The sequence below is a fragment of the Labrus mixtus genome, chromosome 1, assembly GCF_963584025.1.
Source record: "Labrus mixtus chromosome 1, fLabMix1.1, whole genome shotgun sequence".
Lineage (NCBI taxonomy): Eukaryota > Metazoa > Chordata > Actinopteri > Labriformes > Labridae > Labrus > Labrus mixtus.
The window spans coordinates 4,252,796-4,264,757 of NC_083612.1; the positions used below are offsets into that span (position 1 = coordinate 4,252,796).

The 11,962-nt window shown below is 41.5% G+C and overlaps 1 protein-coding gene across 3 annotated transcripts in view; it reads right to left on the reverse strand.

Annotated features, from left to right (window-relative positions):
- Window positions 1-11,962, reverse strand: part of znf536 (zinc finger protein 536) — a 218,825-nt gene that overhangs the window by 55,374 nt on the left and 151,489 nt on the right. For all 3 annotated transcript variants that reach the window (XM_061053165.1, XM_061053993.1, XM_061054693.1), the window contains one exon: window positions 7,121-7,279. In XM_061053165.1, coding sequence (XP_060909148.1) covers window positions 7,121-7,279 — 159 coding nt within the window. The remainder of the gene's footprint in view (window positions 1-7,120; window positions 7,280-11,962) is intronic.

Below are 11,962 nucleotides of genomic sequence, written 5' to 3' on the forward strand. Positions count from 1 at the left end.
AACGCAATTTCTCAGACATTCCCTATTTGCAGTTTATCTCGGGACCCATAAATCAACAACAGCATACGATCTCATTGACCACTGGCACGGACCAGTTGACTGTGAAAAAAATACTATGATACGCTATTCAAAAATAAGCCCATGATGATTGAAAAAAAAAAAAGAAATGTGCAGGCTACATATGCAAACCACATGTAAGTTGAGTGAAGCCCTGTGAAAAAGAACAATATGATTCACTACAGGACAAACAGATGAAAGAGACTCATTTTGCAGTAAAGAGGGGTGAGTATGGCGTGCAACATTTACATATACTTATTTACGCTGCACATCCATATTCATGAATATTCTTGATAATGGTATAAAACCAGCATTATTCTGCCAGAAGTGGATCTTCCATTGGAATGATACTTGTGTTGAAATAGAACACATCCTGCTTGCAATTATAATAGGCTTGGAGTCTGAGCCAGATTTGGATTCATTAAACAATGAAACAAAGAGGGGGAAAAACGCTAAGCTTGATTTTATTTTTTATATATATACATATAAAAACTTCCCAGAGCGGAATTTTTTGCAATTGGGATAAAAGCGACTGTGTGAAAAGAGAGGGAGGGTGGTGGAAAAAAGAAAGAAAAAAAAGGCTATTGTTTTTTTGCATGTATGCACATTTCCATACACTATAATCAGTATATGGCCATAAAATGTTTAGATTACACACATGGAAACCATTTTATAAAGGAAAAAAGGCATTGTTACGCAAGGCTGGTTTGAATGATTTAAGTCGGGCTGTGTAGTAAATCATGGATATAATTAGCAAATGGCATACTGCTCAAGTAATTTATCATTATTTAGAGGGCACCATTCCAGAAAAAGACTCTGCGATCTGCAGACCTACTGCAGAGTTCTCAAACACAAGGCCACAAACACCAACTCAATACAATATTGATACCGCAGAGAAACGAATAGGAGGGTACACAAAAGAAAATTGAAGGTGCGGATGCTGAAAAGAGCAGAGAGAAAGAATAAGAGAGACCAAAAAAAAAAGGAAGAGGAAGCGTGCAGAGAGACAGATAGCCCTGACTATAGATAGAAAGACAGTGATTTGATATCTTTTCTCTTACGCTAGAGTGGCTATGAGGCATAGAGTATATTTAAAATAAACCATACGAGATGAGCTTTTAACCCAATAAGTGCTTCTCCTGTGAGCTGCCGAACAGAGGCTCAGTGCTGATTTAATAAGGAAACGTCCCTGATGCAAATGATCATTCTCAATTCCTCTAACTGGACAAAATGATATTCTAGGAGCCAAATTAGACAGAAATTAGACTGATCTGATCTTTCCCCCCCCTCCACTGTCTTTTCTTCCTTTATAAGAGGTTGTTAATGTTCATGAGGGGGGGGGGGGGGGAAATAAAGATTAATGTACCATCTACATATCTAAAAATGAGAATGAAAAGCCCAGAAGATTGTGTGCTTGACACTCGTCTTTGATGTTTACCAAGTAAGGCAAACTGGAAATAAATACAAATGCCCTCCGAGACTTATCAGTTAATTCCAGTTTTCCATTAAAATTAAGCATTTAAATACATCTGGAGCGAGTGAGACACACAACAAGTGCATTTCTGAATTTACTTGTGTTTACGTACGTGTGTGTGTGTGTGTGTGTGTGTGTGTGTGCACCATTTGGAATGGGTGTGAACACATGTTTATGCATGCCTGTTTGTATGTGTGTGTGTGTTTGTGTGTGTGTGTGTGTTTGTGTCTTAGAGGGCCATTTGGACTGGCTAAGACATCTGCTCCATCATACGTCAGGGGCCTGGTGTGACATCTGGGGAATATACTGTATCCTGCCTTGCAACATTACACACAATTTACTGCTAAAGGTCATTATGTACCCGTTAATCCACTTTTAATTGATATCAGCGCAAACAGCACAACCTCCCAGCCACATGACAGATCACTGCCGCCACAAAACCAGAAAATTACTACTTGGGAGTTAAAAATAGAGCAGTGAACTTTTTTGCTGTGGTCCATCTTGGCTTTGTTGAACGACTTTTTGAACATTTTGTTCCTGACAGAATGAATGTAAGAAGGGGTAGAAAAAGGCACTTCTGTAGCTCTCTTAGCTTTGAGGGGGGAAAAACTGAAGCGCATAAACATCTAAGCGACACCTCTGTGGCCGTAAATCAGCCTTCTTCCGATTGCAGTAGTGGGATCTGCTTCTCCACAGCATGTGTGCAGTGTTCATGTAGCTTGCACTGATTTCATCTGGCTGTGTGTGAATGGTGACACTGTCATAGAAACAAGTAAAGATAAATACCCCAAACCTGTACAGAAGGGCAATTAAAGTGGCTTAATAGATATGACATACTGGAAGATGAATTTGGCTGGAAGGGTGGAACAAAAACACCATGTGGATGTTTGAAAGGCTGAATAATGCATTGACCCGTTTCACATCTGTTATATGTGTATGTGCTTAAGATACTGGTGAGAAGTGGATTAAGAATGCCTCTAACAGTTCATCCGACTCAGAGGAGGAAAGTGACACCATAGATGCACTGTTGATGAGTTTCTGGGAATGTATTGATATCATACTTTAAGAGATATTGCTGCCTTTTTTTAAAATGTTTTTTCATATTATTAAATCCTGTGATTGGATCAAAATATATGATATTCAACTCTCTTTATGCTTTTTTTACTCCCCTATCCTGTCTTCAGCAGTCCAGTCTGAGCAAACATGTCTCTGAAAATTGTATTAATCTTTGAAAAGCAGCTCACAAATTATATTTAAATAGACAAGAAATGATTCAACTCCCCTTGTTATGTCCTAAAACTGCCAGCAACAGTTGTTTTTGGGGAATGTTACTCAAACAGAAGATAAACATTTTGCAGATTAATACCAGAACCGGTACCGCAGGTCATTGACTCCAACTAATGTGAGCTATTGTAACAACCAAATTTCCCCCAATGGGGTAACAATAAAATCTGTCTCATTATATCTTATCTTAATACATATGAGGCTCTCTATCCAGTATTTAATGTTCCAAGGTGGTGTCTGATTGACCCAAAATATATTTAAACTATGTGTCTCATTGGTGTTTTATAATATTGTTTGGACGACAGTGGAGCTCTATGGCACAGAGGAAGGAGATTTATAAGACTCTGACTACATTGTAGTGCAATTAATTCCCACAGTGTGGGTGAATAAATACGTTCAAATGCATGGGATTTGGTTTTAAGTGTGCAGCACACGGCGGATATAGTGTATATTAAAGTGAGAATAAAATCTACCAGGGGAGAGACACTTAGAGAAAGAGGAGAAGAAAAAAAAGAGGCAGCATGGTAGTGAGAGGGATGGAGAGGGAGATCACAGGTCCCTCTTGATTCATTCTGATTACAAGGTTAGGTTAAGGTTAAGTGACATGGGCAAAGTCCTCCCTCTCCTCTTTCTCTTTCTCTTCCTCCCTGTCTTTGTCTCCCCCCTCTCCTCATTTAAAGGTGAGCAGGGACTCTTATTGGTTATGCGGCTCTGCCTGAAGTTATGTGTGGCTATTGTCAAGAGCGAGGACCTTTTTATTTTTTACACACAGCTGCTTACTGCTAAATAGTGCCTTGTCCAGAAGGGGACAATCTGGGCCTCTAATTGCTGTCACTGAAGCCTAGATTCATTATGTGACTTTCCCATTAAAATGTGAGCATTAATTTGTATAATGAAATATCACCCTCTGCAGTGTGTTCATTAGCTGTGGCCCCACACTGTAGCAGCACAGCCGCACAATGTTAGCTACCTAGAAAACTGTGGTTAATTTTGCTAATGGATATTTTCCCACTCACTGTTCAAGAGGAAATTAATACTGTAACATTAGCTCTTTAACTTTTGGAGAAATTTAAATTCACTTCATTCCTTTCAAGCTGCTGTTAGGCGCTCATTAATCTCTGCGTTGCATTGCACAATGCCGCCCGGACCGGCTCGGTAAGCAACTCCATTGTGTCACTCACATTGCATTAGGATGAAGGGGAGCTCGGCTGTCATCTGTGAATTTTCTCTGCATTGTCAAGCGAGCTCAGAGAGGATCTTTAGCCACTGTAAAAGTCATCTCGTGGATGTAATCAGGATGTCACAGTGGAGCCGTATGATTAGGTTATAGGAGTGATTTAAAGGCCACATGTTGGGGATGCATCAAGCTGTTTTTTTCTTCTTCATGCAGAAGACTCTACTACAGCTGTGCTTGGACAGGCCAGTGTCCAGAGATACATTCCTCAACCAAAAGAAAACATCCTTACTAACGTTTTGCTGGTGTAAAGAGTTTTGGATCAAGCCCTTTGTGTTTCAGTTTTCATCAATAAGTTAAAGGATTATTTTTTTAAAAGTGCTGTTCAGATGGAATTAGGTGGGCCTACATGTCTGTGTGTGTTTTGCCAAATGAATTAACGCCAGGCCTGGGCTGAGGTTTCTGCTTCCTCCACGTTAAATTATGACCCTCATGGGTATCCTTACTCTGCTACTCAAAGCAGACATAAATCACAGCTCTCACCACCAGATCCCACATGACCCCAAAAAACCACTGCTGTCCCTGACTTTGACCTGACTGCCCTATTTAACACGGGGATGCTACTGATGTCGGTACAGGATGTGTTAGCATGCTAAAACATTTGAGGTGCCGGTTTCTTGCGGAAAAGCATAAGCAGTACAGATGATCTCTTTTTCTCAAATCTGTCTTTTAAACGAGACTGAAATGGAGAATAAGAAGAAAAGTTAGCATTGATTTTGCTGTGTTTTGTCATTTATTTGATTTGTACACCATTTAACAATGCATTGTACCAGAGTTAGCTTAGAGCTAGTTTACATCTGCAGGTCACTGTTTAGCCCCTGCGTCTCTTCTGGCACTCAAGGATTACTTCCTCATGAAGAGCAGAAACAAAAAAGGCCAGGACGGTTAGACTCTCTTCTTTTAAGAATATCTTGATCTTTGAATTGAAGGCAGACTGACAGAAGGGAGAATAACTTGTTTTTTTTCCTGTATTTATGTGAACATTGAAGAATGTTTTTTTAATTTCTATTATCAGTTATCTATTCAATGTGTAATGATATCATATAAGATACTACAGAAATAATGAATTTATTAACTAGATCCAAATATCTTTTAAGCGGCAACTTTAAGAGGAAAATAAATGAAGTCAATGCAGAAGTGCAAATCTGCAGTTCCTCAAGTGTCCACTAGAAGCTGTCTGCAGAAGCAGAAGCATCTCCATTAACAGCCATATTAAAACGCCCATTTAGACATCAGAAATAAACATGCTTAGAGCCCTGGTGGCCGAGTGGTTAGTTTGCACTTTATGGAAAGTGGTTAGAGGTTAGTTAGAGGCTATTACAGCCTCTTTAAACTGGACGCTTACTTAGCAGCCCATGCATAAAGGCTGTAGTCCTTGAAGCGGGGCGGTCGGGTTTGAATCCAACCTGTGACTCCTTTCCCACATGCCAGTCCCCACTCTCTCTCTCCCCCCAATTTCCAACTCCATCCACTATCCTGCCTTTCTAATATAGTTACTTCATTGATAAAAACTGTACATTTATGTTTTGTATAACTCATGAGATTTGATTATATTAAGGCTAAGCGTACATTTGCATGATCAGGGGTGTGGCTGGTTTGATTGACAGGTGGGGGTGTTGTAGCTGTTTGCAAGTGGACTTAAGGCCCGCCTCAGCTCCACCTCTTTGTCTGTTGCTAGCTTCACCATAAGTTAGTTTGAGACGCCATTTCCAACATGGCGTTTGCCATCACAGGGCTTCATAACTCTGACCAATGGATGATGTCACTGAGACTACGTCCATAATTTCATTGTATGGTTTTTTGCAGAAGTGTCTAATGTTGGCGTTCTTCTCTGGTGATGGAGTTGATCATATAAAAAAGAAACTTAACAAGTTTTCACTATAACCAAACCTCTTCCCCAGCACCACATATCAGAGTTAACTCCTTCCAGTCTGCACAAATACCAACCGAGAGAAGAATACAATGACGTTTATAGCTTACACCGGCCCAGCAGCTAGAGGCGGACGTCCTTGGTGTAAGGTGACCTCGGCGTGCTCTAATTGTGACTTTAACCTGGATAGTCATTGGGGCGTTCATACCTTGCAGAGGGTTAGAGCCCTGGCTGACTGTCCACAGTCCACATCATTACTCTGACTGCGGCCTTAACCCTCGCTGAAACAGCCATTGCGGACAGGTTACCACGGAGCTGCCTGGGATCTGCTCGGCGAGATGTATGGGCAGAGAGTGAGCAGCTCCGAGCTAAATCTATTAGACACGTCCTCTCACGCATATCCCCAAACTGTGGACAGGCCGGCTTTGTTTTGGCTTGGAAGTTATTGAGAGTTAGCGAGTGTGAAATTGCCCTCTGAGTGATGTCATCAGAGGACACTGAACCCTTGTTGTGTTAATTAGAGCTCAATGAAATGATGAGTTTGAAAAAAAAAAAGGGAACAATAACAGCCGTGAGCCTCAATGAGGGACATTGTTAGGAAAGGTGCAGTCCTACTTGCAAAATTGTTTTATTTATTTGTCTTATACCTCAATTTTGAGGAAATGAATTACACTGAAACTAAGACGTGGAAAATATCTGTGGACCTTACAAGGGTTATGACTTAGGTGAGAATTACAGACTGTGTGACTGATGAACTGGGATCACTGGGCGCTTATGTTGCTGCTTCTTTTCAGGACACTGTGATACTGTGATTTGGAAACTGTGACCATCTGTGCACTTTAAATTTTGATGGAGGTAGTTGTACTAGAAGTCTTTTTGTCTTCGTGTCTGTTATTTCCTTTGCCTGTCTTTTTCTTTGTTAATTGTCCACAGTATTTCCTGTATTAATATGATTAATAACCAATCCAGAATCATTTACACAACTAATATGGAATCAATGTATGTGCAGCTTATCCATCATATCAGAGGTTGATGGCCCGATCTGTTTAGACCGATACGTCAGTCTAACCCCAGACGTGATGTCAGTACAAGTAGTGAAGTAAATTTTGCATGAAGAACAATGAATGATTAATTGCTGGAGAGATGCACTCTCTGCGCCTGCAGTCGGGTTGGAGGTGTGAAACCGGTGGATGTAACTGACCTGTGTGTATCCGCAGGTGGACTTTGAGGTGGTGGGAGGTGCGGAAGGACTTGCCACAGTAAGGGCAATCCTTGGAGGACGAGGCCAGACTGCGCTCGCGGTGCTGGGACAGAGACGGCTGGATGCTCCCCGCTGCCTTCGCCAGGTCCTCCCCGACATCTGGAAGCGCCACACACACACACAGAGAGAGAGACAGCGTGAGGAGGGAGAGACAAATGGAAGGTGTGTTAAGTGCCACTTCAAAACCACCTCCCTCCTCACATCACAACACTTTCTCTTCTGTGTGTCTCTCATTGTCCCCCCCCCCCCCCCCCCGCTTCCATTTTTGCTCAAATGTGCGAACGACACACAAAGTCAAACACATCAAACGGGTTCACGGGCTGCACATTTTCCTCCCTGACAGAACGCTGACAGTTCATAAGCTTTTCACTTTCTTTGGAAACACCACAGTCCTGAGATACACCCACTTTAACTCAAACACACACTCATACACACGCACACACTCAACACCACCACCGCCTCTCCTTCCTCCTCCTCCTCTTTTTTTTCTTTTTTTATCCTCTCTATCATCAACATTCTTATTAAGCATATGCTGAGAAATTAACAATGCAAAAATAAGACAGAAAGAAAGAAGAAAAAAAAAAAAAAGGAGTGAGATAGATTCGGCTGTGTCAGCATCACAGCGTTTCCTCGCATCTCTTCCTGCGACCTGATTTTGACAGGTAGCTGTCAGAGATATGATAGGGTGATAACAGTTCTGACCCCGCCCTCTGCCGCTTCCTCCGCCGCTGCTCGCCAAAAAAAAAAAAAAAAAAAAAACGATGATGCACAGTTTAGTGCAACAGCAGTCTGTTATCAACACGATCACCTCTCTGAATATGAATCTAAAGATGACTGACGACAACCTGGGAATGTGTTGACAGCAGCATAATCCGAGGTGAGGGTTTCATCATCAGATTGTACACACAGTGGCCTCGTTGTAAGGATGGTTAAGAGCCTGTGATGTGCTGACAGTCAGGAGGATTTTTTTAAAGGCCCGGGCAACACGGTTAAGTTCAAAACAACAAGAAAAGAACAACAGATGCTTGCTTTTTCTTATATCCCGTAGATGTTAAATTAAAAATATCTGTACTTGTTCCAATAGCATTTGATGGACGTCGCCGTGCAGGAGGTTCAACATCAACCCACACAACTCAGAACTGTCACGACTGATTTTTACCGATTTCATAACAAAGGAAAGAAAATCAGTATTCTGATGTCATTTTTGATTTAAAAACCAAGAACTGATTTTGTCTCTGGTGGTCAATGCTACTTTTCCTCAACATGCACATGACCCAAAGCAGCTAAAAAATGTGATTTATTCCCTAATCTGGCGCATGATTTGGTATGTGCGCATGTAGGAGGCCAGAAAGAAAGAAAAAAAAGAATCCAAATGGAGCGGCCCACTTAGGCGACCGCGCCACACAATGAGGGACATTTTTTTTTTTTTTTTAACAGTAGCCTAATCTTTTCTTTTCCGCCGCTCCCCACCCCAATCCCGCCCCTTTCTCTGTCGGGGGGAGTCAAATAAGGTTTACAGAATGGAAAGACCCAAGTCAGCAAGTCTTCTTCCACAGACTGACACTAAACACACAACTCCATTCAGCGAGCGCCGCTATCAGACTGAAGGCTATTTATCACAAGTGAAAGTGAAAGGCAACCTAAATGTAAGTCTGTGACAATACGCAGATACTAAATACCAGCTGCCTCGACTCGGGCTCGGCCGTGCCGCGGTTTAATTCTGCGTGCTGGTGAAGGGAAGAGAAGCCAGAAGACTTTTCAGGGTTTATAAGGAAGAGTTTAAAGTGTGGCTTGTGGTCTAAAATGATCTTTTTTTCCACATAATGTAAACCAGAGGTTCCCTAACTTTACCATGCAAAGGACCCCCATGTAGCCTCAGGCGAGGACCCCCTTCTTGCAAACTTCTTCACAAACAAAAATCACAAATTGAACATACAACAATAATCGTGTTAAAAGCTCATTTCATTGTTCTTTTTTGTCCTCATCAGTCCTTCTTATTTCTGTAACAATAATTAACATTAAACCTGCCATTCATTGATTTCCTGTCTCTTGTTGTGTTTTTGTAAAGATTTACAGAAAAAGAACACTGATTTGAAAAAGTTGTGACAGTAAGTTGAATTATTTTTGTTTCTTTTCCCCGCCTCTTCCCTCAAAGTTTCTGTGACCCCCTTAGCACTCCCCTGGTAACCCCCCCAGAGGGTCGGGACCCCCACTGATCTAAACAGAACCTGAGGTTACATGGAAAGAGTCAGAAAAGTAAAAGCGTGCAATGAAAAATATTCCTATTAAACAAGGTTTTCCTGTATTTCCACCTACTCTGTGATTGGGCTTTGGCCTTGTACGAAACATGACATTTAATAAGAGCGATTTAAATCACTGCTGTTGTTCAAAAAACATCAGAAACAGTCGTATTTTCTTCAAAATTACTTAAATCCATCACCATATTATTAAAAAAAACCTTCAAGTGAGCTGTGATATCATTGCATATATTGTTGCTTTCAGATGGAAACATATTGAAAAAGCTGGATGCAAATCTCCCTGGAAAAGGCTGTATGTAAAATATCACAGGTGAAAATTTAATTTCCTGCATAATTTAAGTACTGTGTGAACACATCAGTTGCGCCCCCGCCCTGATTTCATTTGAATGAATTTAAAAGATGGCCCGTAGACAGAAAATAAATAAATAAACAGGGCTACAATTCCCCCAGTGCTCGGTCCAGGACTGCACCATACTGTAGCCATAGTCGTCTGCTCATAAACATATTTTAAGCGGTCTACTGTACAGATCCCTTTTTGGCACAGAGTCCCCAGATCGTGTAACAGACAGTGGCCCACCTGCCCACCCCAGATGGGGCTAAAATTAAAAAATCCAAAACACAGATTAGAAGCAGGACAAACACCAGACCACACTTCCCATCACACACACACACACACACACACACACACACACACACAAAAACACGCACACACTCTGCAGCTCTGCATGTCTGTCTCTCTCTGTCACTCACACACACACACACACACACACACACACACACAACTCTGTGTGTCGGGGTTAATAGTGCTCCTGTAAGAGGAAGACACACTACTGAGAGGATGAGAGTGTGCTCTCCTGGCATATAACAGCCCTTCAATAATAAATGGGCTTCACACATTCCCCCACACACACACACAAACACACACACAGACACACACACACACACACAGACACACACACACACACACACACGCTGCAAAAAAAAGGTAAAACAGAACTTTGCCCATGCTTCCCTGCTTTCCTCCTGTGTGTATGTGAGTGTACGCACACATTGCGAGTACGTCACTAGCCGGGTGTCCAGCATGCTTGTCTTTAATCAGTTGACTGATCCGCAGCTTTTAATGCGGCTGTTCCAATTACTGTAAAAGTCATCCTGCTCCATATAACCACAAATATTGACACTTTATTGCACAACACATTTATGACATTTTGAAGGTCACCCCATATATTAGGCATCATCGTTCACAGCTGGGTGTGAGACGCGGGGAGAGACTCTCGATCGCTTGTTGACACCCAGCCGTAACTATCCTCCCAGTATTGATTTTCATTCCCCCCGTCTTTCATCTTTTTTTTTCTTTTTCTTTTATGCAAAGACGATTCACTGTAGGAGACGCGGCGTTAAAGTGATTGTCACAGGTGAGCCTTTGGCTTTTACACAAAAGCCTGTAAAGGCCAGCTTCTATTACGCCTTCACTTTGCCATCGCTATTATACAATTAGGAAGACGGAGCTGACATTTTTGTTTTCGCGTTCGAAAATCTTTAAAGTTGATCACTTCAGAAGATTATATATAAGCTTTGCATTTAAAAAACGCTTCAAAACATACTTATACATATTGAACAGCGTTGCAAGATTTGGGAATTCCGGCTCGTTTTTTCCTGATCCGGATCATTTGGCTCAGCTCAGCTTCCCAAACAGCGCTTCATGTGGTTGGCTTTTAGCTTTTATTGAATCAGCCGAATTCAGCAACGTTTGGACCTACGATTGAAATACGTTCAGAAGGTATTTTATTTTATTAATGTAATCATACTAAACCATATCATACCCATGATGTTTGGCATAAAACATTAGTGTCTTTTTATCGTTCTGTGCCTGTGGCCAATAGGAGAGGAGAAAAGATCGTCCCTTCATTCTTTCGAGCTTTAAATAAGAACCTAAAGAGGGGGAAAGGAAACCAGCTCTCAGGCGGGCGCCGGCACCCATCGCACGAGCCGACTTGTTCGCCAACGACAGGTCGCGACGTCATACCGCCGCCAGTTTAGTCCGGGGTGATTTTACTCCCAAAGATTCAGAGTTTTTACCAAAGAAAATGTTTTTAAAATCAGTGGAACTAACGTGAAGTGCACAGATAAGATGATATTTATGACATTTGTTTATTTTTTCAATACCTGTAGAAGAGGAGGGTCTTACATTATAACTAAAGTATATGTGTAAAACATTATCTTTAAGTAATAAGAAGTTTATGAAGGTGTCAAATCTGCTGCTGCTGCTGAGAATGCTCCTTCAAAATAAAACTTGTTTTTTGCATAAAAGATCATAACTCATGTCAAGAATAAAACCATTACAGACACTATGTCACATTTAAAGCACTACAACAGATTTCCCCTCATCACACTGAGAGAGTTTTATTTCTTATGTCTACAGAACCCCCTCGCTCACCTTTACACCAGGAAGAACAGAAAAAAAAACCCTGACATACGCAGAACTGTAACTGTGCTTGTAAGAATATCACAGAAGGGTGGGGGG